Here is a 17,787-nt window from a genome sequence, read left to right as displayed (position 1 = left end):
AAAAGATCAGACTTTATTTTTTTATGCATGTTATTGGAAAAAATATTTATTTATATTTAGTTTTTAATGACCAAACTAGCATATAAAACCAAATAGTGCCATTTTAAGGGAATATATAATCCCTTTTGAAAATAAAGGGCATGTGTTTGTATTTTACAGACACATTTGTAATGTTACATGACACATGAATTAAGGAACAAGTTTATGAACTTCACTGCCTTGACAATTTATTCCATTTCTCTAATGTTTAATGCCTTATTTTACATATATATATATATATATATATATATATAGTTTGTATGTAAATACACATACCCATATGTATATATACACATACATACATTATGATAATTTTACTCTTCCAAAATACTTTATCATACAATAATAATGTAGTAATACTTTACATTTATATAATATCTTTGTTTCAAAGAGTTCATTTAAAAAAAATAATTTAAATCATTATTCCTTGTAATAGATTCAAATAGAAGACATCCCTATGGGGCTGTATATTGACTTAGAAAGCATCAAGTTAATATTACCTATGTTATATTGTATTTTCATTTATTTTGTTAAATTTTTTTTATCTCGTTTGGATCCTAATTGAGAGCTTTATAGTTTGACATTAACAACAGTTTTGGTCATTAGATGATAATTATTGCTTTTTTTTTGACCTGAGCCAGGTAAGTCACTTAAAATCATCTAGGAAGGACTGCATTAGAATTTTGATATCCTGAATGAACTCTTCTGATATGAGGCATACATTACCAATATGGCTCTGTCCTCACTCAAGCCCTCCATTTTCTCAATCCTTGTAATTGCAGAAACCTAAATAGAAGTTCATAAAATAAGATATAACGAGGTGGTGAAATAGAATTGAGGTAGAGATGAAATAGAGGAAATAGGCCTATTTAGTTTGGTCCCATTCTACTTATTTAACTTTATTTCCCCGTTTCCTAATACACAACCCATGCTTTAGTCATATCTCTTTCTTCATTGTCCCTGCCACACATCATTCCTACCCAGTACATTTGCAAATGCTGTTTCCTCCCACCACCTCCTACCTCCTTAGTACCATTTTTCCTACCTCCCACATACCACTCCTTCCCTGTTCTTTAAGGCTTGGCTCAAAGTCTGCTTCCTCCATGAAGTCTTATCCAAATATATTAGCCTGCCCTGCTTTCCTCTTTCTGATTATAGGTTATAATCAATGCCATACAATTAAGATTATGATGTCTTTGGCAAGGAACTGAAGATTTTAGGTTATATTTTCAGCATCGTGGCTGATTGAAAACAAGGGCTTTAGAAAAGAGAGACAGCTTTGGGAATTGAATAGCTGATTAAGAAGGTGCTGTCTACAAATAGATTTTGGACATTTTGATTATGGTTTAAAATTTGGGAATGACGGGTTCTTGATGAAGGATGGAATGTACATAAGAGGTGCTAAAAATGTATTTCCTGATGTCTTGCAAATCTAAACAAAAGGGTTTTAGACCAAAATGTGGAGGACAAAGAATACTCTCTACGTATATTTACCAAGATGGAAAACATAGGTAAAAAAAAAGTAGGGAGATTGCAGTAGAAACACTCAGATTCAAGAAATTAGCAGTAATAATGACATTTGTTTGAGTACTTTAAAATTTATAGAACACTTTCATCACAACATCTCTATATAGTAGTAGGTACTACATGTATTATCCTCATCTAACTAAATGAAGAAACTAAGGCAGCGAAAGTTTATCCATATTCACACATCTAGTAATTATCTAAGATGGGATTAAAAAACTCTTCTTATGATTCCAAGTCTAGTATTCACCACATTATTTCACATTACTTCAAATGGCTGTACACAAATGCACCAATTATAGGTAACAGGCAAGATGAATGAGAGATCCTAATTTAAAGAAGAAAATGGTATAATTTACACTTGATGGGATGAGATCTATGATTGGACTGACTAGAAGGATGGGAAAAAGGGAAGGTGGAGGCCATAATAGCATTGCACATTAGGAAGATATACTCATGAGAGAATCCAGGAACCAGAGTAAAAGAAACACAATAAGAAAGCATCTGTGTGAAGATCATTGTAAGCAAAAATAAGTGATATTGTTATTGGAATATAGCACAGACCATCTGGATAGAAAGAGGAAACTAAATGAGATTTCAAAACATATAGCAAATCTGGAAGAGGCATGATACAGAAGTGACAAAGGACTTCAGTTATCCAGATATTTGTTATAATTCTCTTGCCATGACAAAAGAAGAGCAATTAATGATTGGTTAATTTAATTTAATTTAAAAATTAATTTAATTTATTTTAATTTAATAATTCTGTTTCAGAAGATTCAGGAAGCACTGAGGCAACTAATTTTCTGATTCTGATTCTTATCAGTAGGGAGAAATTTTGCTGATGTCTAAAAGCTGGACATCTTAAGAGGTTCCATCTTAGAATTTTTGAAATAAGAGGAGAGAGCTAGGGATAATTTGACATGTGTGCATAGTATCTTTAATTAATCTGTAGTTTCTTCCTGTATTCTAGTTTTGTCTCTCTAGCTAAATTCTCGCCTCCTTGAAATCAGGGGCCATATTTTAAATTTCTTTCTCCCATATTGTCTAAACCTCTATATTGTCTAAATATTATATTAAACATATAGTAGGTCTTCTATAAATACAAGCTGATTAACTTTTAGAAAGAGTGGAAATACTGTATTTTTTTTTAAGCCTTTTGAATATAATCTCCAAAGTCTCTGAAGACACTGCCTACAGGTTATAAGTGTATCTTAACATGTGTTACATTGAGTGTTGAACTCTCACACACTTGTATTAAATATATTTTCACCTCCTCATACAGTGGATGTCTGTGAATTGTTGGCTGGATGTTTTTCTCCTGTGGGCAAAACTGCCATTTTGAAAGTGAAAAGCTTATCTTTGTATTTCTTTCATTTCATCATACATTGTGATTTTCCTTAACATTACTGATGGGATTCATGCTATAAGAACTCTACTAGTATATATTAATACAATTTTCAAAATTTAAGCAATTTCAGGATTTATGTATAGCAATCTGTACATGCAAAAGAATCCTGTAAATTATACTTTGAAATAAAATATATTTAAATCTTCTCCATTACCTTTCTGGTGTTCTCTTAATTGGGATTCTATGTTTTCTTTCACCTGAAAACTGGATTAATTCTTTCTTCAGTGAATATGCTAATTTGAAAATGCATCTGTAGGTCCTTTTAGCATCATCATGTTATTCAGTCATTTCAGTTGTGTCTGCCTTTTTGTGACCCTATTTGGGGTATTCTTGGGAATGATACAGGAATGGTTTTGCCATTTCCTTCTCCAACTCATTTTGCAGAGAGGAAACTGAAGCAAAGATTCAGTAAAGTTATTTGACCAGGGCCAAGCAGCTGGTTAGTGTCTGAGACCAGATTTGAACTCAGGTCTCCAGGCTTCAGTATTCTATATACTGTGCTACCTTGTTGTCCCCCAGCATAATCATGAAAAAGGCATTAATTCAGTGCCCATTTTTATGTAATACATTACTGAACAATGTAAATAGGAAAGGTTACATAGACATAGTTACTATTCTCTAGGAACCTACAATCTAAAACAAATTTTATAGACAAACACATAGAGAGAATTATCAGGATGAATAAAAATATTAATGAACAGTGAAGTATTTCAAACCAATGGAAATTTAAGAGTATTGAGCTAATCTGTTTACCCAGTGTTTAGCACAGTCCCAGGTACCTAGAAAGTGCCTAATAAATACTGGTTGATTACCTTCAAATGGAAATGAGATTATCCAAAACTAACTGAGACTATATTTAATTGAATTTTTTTCATCTAAATTTAATATGGTATTATATTAACACCCAAAGTTAATTTCAGAATGCGGTTTAAAGAAATAGAATATTCTTTATGCGCTTGAATGATATGAACTGAACTTGGGCCTAGAAGCCCAGAATTCCAGAGTTCTAACCTTGCTTTAGCATAATTTCTTTGTGGCCTTGCACAAATTGATTCACAAAGACAGTTGAGCAAAATGGAGAATAGCTAAGGTACAGAGATCTTGCTTCTAAAGCATTTGGACATAAGAAGAGCTGTCTAAGTGGTTGTTTTTCCTGGCACTTCAGTATTTCTATTTCCAACCCAATTTCTCAGTCTTTTATATTCTGCTTTCTGCTATATTTATATCCAATCTCCTTACAAAGGCACACCATGCCCTTTGGAAGCAGGTTTGATGAAGTAATAAATGTATAGGCCCAGGATTTAAAAAATATTCAAGGCAGAAAGTCATCCCTGTGTATGTGTTTAAACACACATATACATGTATTGCTGACTGTCATTTACCTTCTATCTTAATATAAACTGGTTGAGGAAAGGATCATAATCATCAGTCCTTAGCTGAAATTAATACAAGAGATTGTAAGAATTGAATGACTTTCTCAATTCTTATCTTCATCTTTTAACACTGATGATTACCATGTTCTTGTGATACTTTATTCTTTCTGTTTTTTTTTTTTTTTTTTTTTTTTTTTTTTTGGTTTTGGTGTCTTTACTATCTCCCAATTTTTCTATGTGTTTGGCCATTTCTTAGTCTCAAATCTTACGTATCCAGCCATAATCTCACTGTTCTTTTTGCAATTCCAACTGTCTACTTAATATCTCAAACTTTCTTAATTCTCCTTAATCTTGGCACCTTCCCTCTGAGATGATCCCCAGTTTATCCTGTATATGTCTTCCTTTCCATGGTTGTTTTAATATTGTCTCATTCATTAGACTGTGAGCTTCTTGAGAGTTAGGATTGTTATTTACCCTTTTTATCTTTGATATTTAGTACAAGTGCTTGGCACATAGTATATGCTTGATAAATGCTGTTTGAATTGATTTAAAAACAGGCCCGTAAATTTTGTGAATAAAGACATTCATGATTCCATGTGGTATTTATCCTTATAATGCTTTTTAACAGCTTACAAAAAACTTACCTAATAGCAAACAACAGGTTGTGGTTAGATTAACTGAATTTAGATGGAAGATAGGACGGACAAATGGGTTTTGTGATAATGGTTCATATTGTACATGAGTATTTCTACTAATTCCCTGTGGAAGCCTTGAAAAGTTTTCCACTTAAAATTATGATAAATTTAATGGTTTTTTCAGAATTGACATTTACTTGTACCTCATATCATTTTACCTCTCCTCCCCCCCAAGATTTCTGCTTTTCCTCCCTGGGCATGATACACACAATAAGATGAAAAGCAAAGATTAATAAATCTTAATAAATCATTATGTAAGTGAATTCATTTTGAGCAAAACATGGGACAGTGTTACAGAATAGTCATGGAGAGTGATTGGGTTCTTAATGTATCTTGGGTGTTTAATGTTTCGAATCACATTTTTATTTCTGTTTGTGGGTATTGAGATAAATATCTTTTAAACACTTAAAAACTTCTTTTTATTCTGGTATTAGTAATACCAAAAAAATTAGTTCATTGTAATCTTTACTGAGAATAAATGTTGAATTTTGTTTTTCAGTAGCAGGAAGTCAGGATTTAAGGATTTGCATTTAGTAGATTTCTTCATATCTTCTATCAAAATTTTATTCATGTAATACTTGTGGGTCTAAGTTTATTTTAGAAAAATTAGATATCTAAAACAAAATTCTAAGGAATTCAAGTGCTTACTTAGAAATCTATCTATAATATAGATGTATACATATATAGATGTATACATATATCTGTGTGTGTGTGTATACACACATCTCCTTGATTGATGATAAGGGCAATTCAATTAAAATCATTTTATTTCCCTTCCAGTGATTGCTGTTAACTATTCCAAATGAAAATGCAGGAAATTTAAATGTTACTAGGCTTCTTTAAAAAAAAAAAATTCAACATACAATTGAAGCTGTTAAGGTGGTTAGATTTTTGTTAGTACCATAAGAGGTATTATTTTGCTTGTCTCTCTGTTCAGCCACTGGTGTCTCCTGTGACCTTGGGTTGTGTGTGTGGTAGGGTGACTGATGGTTCACCATGTTCTTTTTTCTGGTACTTTGCCTGTTGCCTGCCTCTGGGTTTGTGATTCCCCTTATGCTGACTTCGGCAGTATTCCTTCAGTCTCTTATCTCAGGGCTTTGATGCATATGTTCTGAAGGTGGCCACAGTGACTTTGGGTGGCAGCAGATGGTAAACCTTCAGGCTGCCACCGGCTATACTGGTGTTAAGTTGAGAACTTAACGTTTGATGAAGAATCAGTAGTGCATATGAAAGAGCTTTTACTGCAGAAATATCTTTTAATTAAAAAATTAGCATACTGAAACATTTATTAATGTCTGCTTTTAAGGAAATTTAAAATTAGTTTCTTAGAGCTAAGCTCCAGTTATTTATCAACTTAGCTTTATATGTTTCCTATCCTTTCTAGTCTTTCACTTACCTTCCTGGGTGACCAAGCTGATTGGTTTATAGTACGTAAAGCTAGATAGTTTAGATATATATGTTGAGGAGAAGGATATATAAAAAAGGATCTTTTTATATGAGTATTCATACACACACATATACATGTGCTTGTGTGTGTGTATATATATATGTATGTATATATGTATCTATGCATGTGTGCATATGTCTGTTATATAAACAAATTTTAAATATTAAGATATATGTTTCAAGTGAACTTTAAATCAGATTCTTCTTAGGTTTCCCCCTTGTGACCTTCCTTTTACATACACACGTATACCCACACATACCTGACAATCTTGGTCCTTTAATCATTCTCTATTTTAAGATGTTTTAATTCTTTTTCAGAGACGTTGTTGGGGGCCAGAATGAGACGATTGTAGAAAGGAGGGTGAGGTGGGCCACAGTGTCAGCTAGTTTAATGAATCCTTTCGGCTAGTCAGCTCCTGTGGCAATGAACTCTTGTGGCTCCTTACAGTGTAACACATCGAAGGCTCTTCCAACATAGACATAGCATCAGTAGGATCTTAAGAAGGAATTTAGTCATTTCACTGTAAATCCTAAACATCCCTGCTGTTGCACTTTGTGTCCCTTCTGAAAATGGATGCTAAGGGTATTGGATAATAGTACATAAATGTTATAAAATGACCATGTACAGTCATTCCACTTCATGCCTCATTCCTCATCTCTGAAATAGCTTTTATGAGCATATGATAGCCAAGAACAGATTGGTTTCATGGCATAACATGAGACAAGTGCCTCTACACAGTCTGCTCATGCTGATGCTCCTGATGCTGCTTCTTCTAATGGGCTAACAACTACCTCTCAGTATCCTTTGCTGTTGGAGCTACTGGGCAATAGGAAATGAAATGCTGTTGGTCTTCCTGTGCCAAAGGAAAAAAAAAAGTCAGTTCCCAGAAGAGAGAACTAATAATGTCGAAGGTCACCCAAGAGGTTTGTTATTTTCTGGGATTAGAACTTTAGAAATGGAAAATTCTGTCACACATTTTTATAATTTTATTGGGGCAAAGGAAGTATATAGATAGATGTAGAAGTACTCAAAGAAGACCAAATTTCTCACATTAAACATAAGTAACATTTGATCCCAAACATATGGTTTTAGATGAAGAAAATTTCTTTTGATAAACAGGAACAAGCGCTTCATATGAAGAATTTGTTAGAAACCATTTCACTTCTGCAGCAGGATAGATTCACCAACCTCTGTAGCATTGCCAAGCAGAGGTTATTCTTATCAACCAAATTCTGAATGTATTTGAAAGATACAGTTGTAATTTTACTCGTTTGACCTGAGTTGAGAAAAGCTGTTTTTTTGCCAAATGCAACTTGTACCTTCTTTCTGGTGTACGCTCTCTCTGTCCTTTTGTGTACTGACTTGTTCCTTTCTGTTATGCATAGACATGTGTGATTTCCCCACAGTGGAATGGGTTCAGTAGAGGCCTCCCTTAGGCTTCTTCCAACAAATGACATAAAAATGAACAAGTAGTGCTCTAGCTTCATTATCTGCTATATTACCTGACCTGTACCCTACTGGGTTTTTTCTTAAAGTCCTGCCTGATTTGTATTTTGGAGAAATTCATAAGATAACCAATCCAGTAGTGTAGACAAATATTATTTCAGATTGCTGAAGTGATCTTTCTCGATTTAGGAATTAGTGTTGTGGTATTTTTGGAACCACATGTATTACCGGTATAAATAAATTTAAACTAAATTTCTAAGATCATATAAGGAATACATCCCTCTCTCTTGCCTTTTGTTTGTGTCCAAGATTTTCCTGTGATGCTGGGTCTCTTATACTTTCTAAATCTGCTATAAAAAATCAAAACAAATTACCCCACTACTCCTTTTAATTACTGATACACATTATTTCTCATTCATTTCTTTTCCCCTTCTCCAAATCCTGGCAATGGTAGAAAGTAGAGAGTAGACTGTCTTGGATTATATAGATAGTTAACTAAAAGACCCAGTTCCATTATCATTTGAGGTTTCTCCCCTTTGCTTTTATAAAAGAGCAGCTTCTAGTTTCATTTGTGCTGTTGTAATTAAAGAACAGATGAAGCTAGCCCTGGAGGGATAGGTTATCTGCTTTTTTTCTAGTTAGCAGTCATTCTATATGTTACCATAGGGCGAAGATGCAGTAATCTTGTCTATTAGAGCATATGCTAATATAGTGCTGATAAGGAAGTGTGAAAAATGAAAGTGAAAAATACATTAATTGTGTTCTTGCAATAAGGTAAGCTATCAAAGGTAATTATTTCATGACAGTTTTAGTTATAGCACTTGTTTTATCATGAAATAAAAGATGGCTTTAGGAGCCTTTTATTGGAAAGACAATTGTATCAAATTAGTACCAGATTAGATTTTTGTCTTTATAAAGGTGAGCAAACCCATGAGCAGTTTTTAAATTGGTGTGTTCTAGTCCTCAAATGAACAAATTCTGTTTGAGGGTTAAAGAAGCTATTATTCCGTCCTTTATGCTGACAACTTCATTACAGATTGGCCTACTGTTGGCATTAAAAAAATGTTTGGCTCCTTATGATCTTTGTGCATGCAACTCTAATATTAATATAGATCCATAGCACCATTCATTAAGAAATGACTTTAAATGAGGTCGATGCATGTAAATTCGCAAAGATACAGATGTTAAATGCAGTCGTTCCTCTCTGTATACAGCTGTATGGCTAATAATTTTCAAGTGCCTAAAGCTCTTGTTAGCAAGAGTGCTGGTGTGTTAAGAATGGCCCTATCAATAACTTTAAGAACAGAAGTTGAAGGTGCTTCTTTTAAAGACTATTGTTAACTAAACATTATTGCCAAACAGATGGAAAGCATTCACCAGCCTGATGTTTTTAGGTCTAATTATATTATCACCAACCCTGTATGGCTCAGTTGAAGAGGTGTATCCAGAGGCCAATTTATAATCATTTAGCCAACACCTGTTTGGGAGAAATTGACAGTCAAAGGGCACATTTAAAAAAAATCACATATGTTCTTGTGTTTATTGCCTCAATGTGAATAGTTTAGTTACAAACAAACTTGGTAAGAGAAGAAAGTGAATGTAAATAAATGAGTATTTCTTAGACATTTTTATCTATCTTAATTTTGTGAGTTTTTATCCTGTGTGGTTAAATGAAGCTAGCAAAATGATATCATTCCCGATTTATACAACCATATTCTTTTCATTTAATTAAGATTCTAGCAGAAAATAGATTTTTTTTCCTATAGTTGCATAAGTAGCATACTAAGTAAATTTTCATTTTAGTCAAATGAAATGATATTTAGTGGGATTGAAATTTATCCTAAGTTGGCTATACTGTTGTGGTAAGTGATTTAGGTGAATTGATTTTAAAAAATCAAACCAAACAAACAACATTTAAGAGATACTGCTTGTTGTCATTCGCAATTGAAATTTATTTAATATTTTATTCAGGCCTCTGAGTTCTTTCTACCCTAGAGGAAGAGTCTGTTTGGAAGAACAATGGACTTGGCTTTAAATCCACACTCTGCCATTTACTGGGTGACCTTGGACCTTGGACAAGCCATTTAAACTCTTTATTTCCTCACCTATAAAATGAGGGTCTTAAAATGAAATCATTTTTAAGGTTCCTTTGGATCCTTACATTTTGTGACCCAAGATTTTTGAACAATTATTTTCACTTTATGAGGTATGTCTCTAGCATGCTTTGGAAGATCACAGCTAGTAATGAGGGTGTAATAAAGGGTGGCTATTGGGGCATAATGGATTTGATTCTCGCCTGCCTTAAATTTTTGTTTCTTCTTCCAGTTGCCATAAACTCTTTACTTTCTCCGTTCAACTTAGCTGCTTTTTTAGTTAGCAGTTTCCGCTCTTCTCTCTATACTTTTTCCCTTAGTGAGCTCATCCACTGTGAACTCAACTTTCTTCTCAGTAGATGACTATTAGTCATTTTTTCTAATTCTGATATCTTCCTGTTCTTCATTTACGTACCTCCACTTGCCTCTTAGGCAGTTATGTTATCATGATCTACTCTTACATCAAATTAGAATGCTTAAGACCAAACTCATTGTTTTTGCTTCTCTTCACCTAACCTGGACCCTTTTGCAATCCTATTTCTGTCAAATATAATTCTACTTTTATTATCCTCATCTAGACTTAAAACTTTGGTGTCATATTTGACTTCTCCTCTCCCTTACTCTATCCTTTTCAATCAATTAAGCTCTGTTTTTTTTCTTGGTGAAATCTTTTGTATTTATCATTTTGTCTTCATTTCCACCGATTTTACACTATGATTTTGCTTTTTAGATTATTGTAATAGCTTTCTAAGCATGCTTCCTTATCTTTTGCATTTTATTTGCCATAGTCAAATTATTTTCCTAAAATAACTGTGTTTTAGTTCTTACCTTCCATGATGGTCCAAATGGTTTAGACTGGTATTCATAGCCTTGTGTAATATGGGCTTAGTCTATCTTTCCAACTTCATTATATCCCATTTTTTTTCATTTTTAAAATTTTTGTTTGACTGATTCTTGCTTTCTCATTGAGTCATTCATTTCCATTTGCCCAGGTTCTAATTTTCAGTGATTTTTTTTTTTTGGTTAGTTTTTTTAACCTCCTTTTGCATTTGGCCAGTTGTACTTTTAAAGTTGTGTTGTTCAGTGGACTTTTTTTTTTTCCCCATTTTGCTAATTCTATTTTTTAAGAAGTTGTTTTCTTTTTCCATTTTGCCAAATTTATTTTTTTAAGAAGTTGTTTTCTTTAATGTATTTTTTTTTCCATTTGATCAAATTTATTTTTAAAGAAAAGACTTCACTTGTAGTCAATTTGCTATTGCTGTCCTCTTCTAGGTTTATGTTCTGTTCTTCCCTGTCTCTTTAGTGCCTCTCAGTGTTCAGGGCTCTTTTTTTTTTTTTTTTTTTTTTGGTTTGTTAATTTTTTAACAGTGAGTTCTGCTCCTAGGACACAGGGGAGATTGTGCCAAGCTTCTTTTGCAGGGGGTCGGGGGCCTGTCACTGACTGTTCTAGGACAGGCTTTCCTACTGTGCTGGTTTGGCTTGGCCAAATCCTGCCTGTTACGCTGGGTTCAGGGGTTCACAATTTGCCTTCTGTGGTTGCTTGGCCTTCTGAGCCACTGGCCTTCTGAACCAGGACAGAGTAGCCAACACTGCTTTGGCTAAGAACTTCCAGCAAGATTCCCTGTGCTGGGCCAACAGCTCAGTGATATGCCTGCAGTGGGTTGTATTTTCTCCTCCCCAAATGAGACGGACCTTTCCTGAAGTCCTTCTAAGATATCTTAAGCTGCAAAATTATTACATTCCAAATGTTTATGGGTTCCGTCACTCCAAAATCCGTTCAGAGGCATGATTGTGAGCAAAACTATGCGGAGCTCGGGAAATATCCTGTCTTCTCACTGCCATCTTGGCTCTGACTCCCTCCTCCCCCAACCTCATTATATCCCAAACAAACCTTGTGCCCCGGTCACATATTAATTATTATTGCTAATTATATATATTATATGATAATAATAGAAAATATATATTTATTATTGCTATTTATACGTACACATCTGGTTCAGTTTTGCTCCTTGCCTTTGCTCATCTTGTTTTTCCTTGTGGTATGTCTTCAGAATCCCCTCTTATTGGACTCAGCAGGACCTTTTGCTGGTACCAGCCATTTGGCATTTAAGAATATGCTTCTTGATATCATTATTTTACCTTTTTTTTCTTTTTCCTTTAGGAATGTCTTAGGTCCATGGTTTTGTCTTTGTATGGTGATTGTAAGATCTTGAAGATCAAGGTTCATGTCTAATATTTCTTTGTATCATTCATAATATTATGCATATAGACACTTATTAGGTATTTGTTGACTAAATGACTGTTATTTCAGTTGGCTTAATTTAATTGCCCGAGGGTAACTGGCACTAGTCTTCTCCAAAACTTAGTATTTATGTAACCACTCTCTGCTCAACTTGTTTTTTTCTTCCCTCTTCCCCCAAAATATGGTGTTATTTCTCTGCTTCTTATTTCTGCTACCCTATTCTTATCCATTCTCTGTCTTTTCTTCATCCACCCCTTTTATGCCCCTTTCCCCCCACTTTTCCCATTACACAATCTATTCCAGGTTGCTTGATAATAGTAGATCATTAGAATAAGTTAGAAGCTTGCTTATTAGAACATTCTGCATTTAAATTATTGAGAGTTGTTAATAAGTTAAAGTATTATGTCATTCACAAAAATAATTCTTCTTAATTTATAGGCATTACCAAGTAAAATTCTAAATTAAAGATACATATCCAGAATTATGCTCATTCATCGATGAGTTGTTTCAGAAATTAGATTCTAGATAGTATCTAATATATGACCCAATGAGTAGCATTTAATAGGTTAGAATACTAAGACCATAATTTGAAAGGAATTCATGTAAAGGATAAGAGATTTGATTACATGATGTTTAAGAATGCTTCTAACTCTTAGGTTATAAATTTCTGGTCAGTCATTATTTAATGATTCATTGAATAAAATACCATTAATCTCCTGACAGAGTAACCTCCCATGAGTGAATTTGTTTTGCTTGACTCTGCATATGTATTAAGAGGAATTGTTTTTCTTTTCTCTTTCTCTTTCTCCCCAACAAAGTGGGGTTGGGAAGGAGAGAAAATGCCTTAATTTTAATTAAAAAGCAATTAAAAATAGAAAGGTGCTATAGATATGGAATGTTATATACACTTTCATATAAGCATAGAAAAATTGAGGGGTGCTACAGATATGGAATATTGCATAAGCTTTTAGATAACTGTTGTGTTAGTTTTGTTTATTTTGATAACAAGGGACTTCTCACATAGTGATGAATAATCTATAAATGTTTATAATATAAAACAAAACATCAATAAAACAAAAAATAAACTATTGAATATGTTCTGTGATTGCTTAATCAGTCCATTATACATTCTATGAAAAAGAAGAAAAATCCTGTGTAAAATTGATTTTTAAAAAAATTAGCCTTGAAAGTTTAAACAAAAACAAAAGTCCTTGCAGATACTGAGGGAACTCTGGGTAAGGTATAAGATCCTTCAACCCAGAAGGAATCTGCTGACAATATCTGGTTTGGCAACCCACCTCCTTTTGGTGTTCTTACCCTTCCTGAGAAGTCAAGGAGGGCATGACCACCTGTGTTCTACAGTAAAGCAATGTATTTACATATCAATAGCAGGGTGCTTATAGTTAGCACTTGCTCAGTGTGATGTGAGGATATAATGATTCTCTAGTTGGCACATACTTAGTGTGCTGTAATGATATAATCATACCAAGGCATTTAAGGACTGAATGGTCTTATACTTTACCCAGAATTCCTCCATTATCTGCAGTCCTCTACATACTAGGCAATGTATCTAAAATATATTAAAAATTGTAATGCATCTTTAGTGGTGTCAAAACAAACATTTGTTTGCATAGGGTTAGGTTTTGGGTTAGTAGGACTGGCGTGGCTATTCAGAATTTAACTACACATTTTCTGGTTGTTTTTTGAAAATTCTGTTCAGTGATATTTAATCTCAGTAGAGAAAATATTAATATTTCTTTTGTTTTCTTTTTTTTTAAATTAATCCTTCTGTAGGTTTTACTTGTAATGGACACAAGGACACAACAGACATTCATTTTAAAAGTAAGTAAAATTATTGTGTTTTGCCGGATTAAAAAATTGAAAGGAAGAAATACTTCAGAAGGAAAAAGCTATATTTTCAATATTCTGAATATTTTGTATACTTTTATTTTCTACATTTGTTTTCTTTTTTGTAGTTTATTTTTAATAACCTCTCTCCAGATAACTAGATGTTTCCTGTACCTAATTTTATGTGACAGTAGGGCACAATGTCACCCATTTGAAAGGAACCTCGGAGGGCCATCAAATCCAACCTGTATCTAAACAAGAATCCTCTACAATTTTCCCACCAAGTAGCCATGCTAAGGTTTCTCAAAGATCTCCACTTGGTATAAAAGGAACCTGCTAATTCTTGAGATAGTTTTTTCCTACCCTAATTGTTGGGAAATGTTTCCAAACATCAAGTCTACATTTGCCTTCTTGCAGCTTTTATACATAACTCCAAATTCTGCCACAGAATAGATCTTTCTTCTACCATGTGACAATCCTTTAAATATTTGAAGACATTTATCATGCCTCTACTATACTTTTTTCTTATGTTTGTTTTCTTGGATCTTCCAACATTCCCCATCTGGCATGTCACCATTTTGATTTTTCTCTCGTTTACCAGTGTCTTTTATAAATTGTGAAAATCAGAAATAAATATAAACTCCTGATGTGCTATGAAGCAGGCCCTGTTTCTCCTTGTCTGAGACAACATGCAACTTATAGTTGTGCAAATGTTTTTGGTTTGCCATAGCCTACTGATGAATCATCTTGCCGTTGCTCACTTGTGAATGGGACTGACAGGATGAAGTTTTCTCAGGTCTGAGTCTAGGCCTAAGTCACGTGATCCCTAGTCCCAGAGATCTTTAAAGCCAGAAAATCAGGCCTGGGGCTCCAGGTTGCAGGAAATTACATGATCTCAAGGCTAGAGGTCTCTAAAGGCCAGATCCTAAGGAAGTGATATGATCCACAAGAAGCAGAAAACATTGGGGACCATTGGTCAATGATGTTACTTCCTTTTAGTCTGTCCAGTGAAAAGGCTTGGGTCTTTTGCTATTTAACCAGCTACTACTTGCCGCTGGTGGGAGTTGGGATGGCTCCCAGGTATGTCTGGGCCTCTCCCTACAGGGACTGAATAAATGCTTTCTCTTTGTACCCGAAGATGTCTCTAATTAGTTAATTTGGGGAAGGGAGTCTAACACTTTCCCACACACTTGAATCTTTTTTAAAAAAAGTTTTTTTTTAGCCCAACTACTGTTTACTTAGTTCTTCCTCTATTTTATACTTGTGCAGTCGATTTTTTGAACCCAAACATAAAACATTACATTTAATGCTAATGTAATTCATCTTGTTAGCTTTGCTCTAGCTTGTAGATTGGTCTTAGGGTTGAGCTGCAGAATCAAAGTTAAATGATACTTGTGCAATACTATATTCAATTAATAGAACACAGTTTATAGTTTTAATTCACTTTCCTTTCTTGATTTCCTTCCATAGAAAGAGTTATACAGGATTTGTAAGGGATAAGGCCTAAGATTGGGACTAGATTTGTGAATATATTGTGGAGGGATCTTCTAAATGAGAAAATTCTCCCTACTAATGCAAGGAAATTTAGCTTCTTTGAAGTCTTTGGTACCCTAAAGAGTTAAATGACTTGCCTAGTAAGTCAAGTATGTAGACAGTATATGTCAGAAGAACTATTTGAACTCAGGTCTTCCTGGCTTTGAAACTGCCTCTCTTATCGATGAGAATCATACAAAATTTAATTTGTGATCATGATTATAATTCTTAAGGGCCCAAATATGCTGTGGTTTAAATTGTTCCTATAATAAATTATATATAGAAACATAATGGAATATTGGGAGGCATAAGAAATGACAGATATGAAAAATTATAAGAAATATATGAAGATATATGAAATGATGTAGAATGAAGAAAGCAGAGGAACAATATGTACATTGACTACAATCATGAATTAAAAGATAATAATAAATTAATGCCATATACTCAGAATAGGAGCTAAAAGAAGAACAGAGATAATGTGGTTAAAAATGTTTCAGTCACAACCTTTGAGGGTTGGTAGTTGGTAGAAAACTGAAGTTTACAGACTAGCAGGAATTTAGAATCACTCAAAAAAATTTTGTATACTCCTTTTTCGTTTTCTTTGTATGTGTGTGTATAAATATATATGTGTATGAGTATGAACACATTATATTGCCAATGAAAGCTAAAATAAAATTTATATATTTTCAAAATCTTTCCTGTAGTCATTTGGGAGCTTGTTATCTATAGTTCTGACCCTCAGTTCTTTTTTTTTTTTTTTTTTTTTTTGATGCCAACACTGTAAATTCAATTTTTATTATATTTTTACCTGAATTTATAACCAAAGGCAGGTTAAGAAAACCTTCCATTTGTAATTTAGAAGTGGTATTTGAAATGGATAGTGACAATACATCTCTAAAAATATATTTCATTTAAGCATTTCCATTGCATCTAGAAATTGAATAGATTAACTTTTTATTTCCTTTTCCAGCTACTTTCCATTTGGCTTATCAGTATGGCAGGTCATACTGACAAATACTGAAACATTTATTTTGGGGGGTTGGGGAGGACATGATTTGCTTATTGCTGAAGGTTTTTCAAGCAGTTTTTATTCAGGATGTGACCTCCTGAAAATGGACACACCTTCTTCTTTAGAAAACACTTAATTGTTCCCTTGAAGGATCCTCATTGATTCTGGAAATAATAGAATTTGAAATTCACCAGCTTGGTGTGGGAGTGCTTCTTTTGTCCCTAGAATTTGGATTTGTGTAACAATGCCTTTTGTTTTAAATATACATATATAAGTGTATACATAAAATAAAATTTAAGAAAAGGTCATAGGGAAATAACTCAGAGTGTCATCCTGATGACTTAGTTTGAGAGAGACTCTAATAAAAACACTGACCCACGTAATTGATTTTAATGGCAGCTTTGTGCCATCTTCTGTTCTCTGGATTCATGCCAGATGCCATCAGCAGAGCCTCCAGGGACCGAGGGGCATAGAGCAGCAGATGAGTGGTTTCTCTGAAGCCTAGAGTAACTCGGATAGATTAGTTTGGTTGATAAACACAGAGCACAGCAGGCTCGAAAGGCAGCTGAGGGTACAACTGACCTTTTTGTTCTCTGTCAGGGTCTAAGGAAAAGCAGTGACTACAGCAGGAGCAGAAAGACCATCATCCCCCGCTGTGTGCCCAACATGGTGTGTCTGCACAAGTACATCATCTCTGAGGAGTCTGTATTTCTGGTTCTGCAGCATGCAGAAGGTTGGTCTCTGATTTAAATTGTTTGCACAGTAAAGAATATCAACTTTTTAACTTTCCATTCACACTAATATGAATGTCCCCCTCACATTGATTTTACCTACCAGTTGTGTTGTAGTTTTTCTTGTAGCACAGAAATAGAAGAGATCTTGCCTTTCAGTGAGGGAAGTTATTTAAAAGGGATGAAAAATCCAGAAGAACAGAGTATCTTGTTCAAACTATAGTAATGGTCTTTTAAAAAAAAAGTACTTTACTCTTTAACTTTCCACAGAAACAAATAGAGCCAAAGAACAGCATTAAGTAAATATTAAGAGAACCAGTTTTGATTTTTGGCATTTTATTCTGTTCTCTCATCTTTGCCAAGAAGACATATTAATGTTAGGTGGCTAAAATG

The 17,787-nt window shown here is 33.9% G+C and overlaps 1 protein-coding gene across 2 annotated transcripts in view; it reads left to right on the top strand.

Moving 5' to 3' along the window:
• RPS6KC1 (ribosomal protein S6 kinase C1) overlaps positions 1-17,787 on the top strand; it is a 213,771-nt gene that overhangs the window by 125,492 nt on the left and 70,492 nt on the right. For both annotated transcript variants that reach the window (XM_051998401.1, XM_051998400.1), the window contains exons 10-11: positions 14,065-14,112; positions 17,264-17,396. In XM_051998401.1, coding sequence (XP_051854361.1) covers positions 14,065-14,112; positions 17,264-17,396 — 181 coding nt within the window. The remainder of the gene's footprint in view (positions 1-14,064; positions 14,113-17,263; positions 17,397-17,787) is intronic.

The sequence above is a fragment of the Antechinus flavipes genome, chromosome 4, assembly GCF_016432865.1.
Source record: "Antechinus flavipes isolate AdamAnt ecotype Samford, QLD, Australia chromosome 4, AdamAnt_v2, whole genome shotgun sequence".
Classification (NCBI taxonomy): Eukaryota; Metazoa; Chordata; class Mammalia; order Dasyuromorphia; family Dasyuridae; genus Antechinus; species Antechinus flavipes.
Note: the sequence above shows the minus strand (reverse complement) of the source record. Positions and strands in the feature narration are given on the sequence as shown.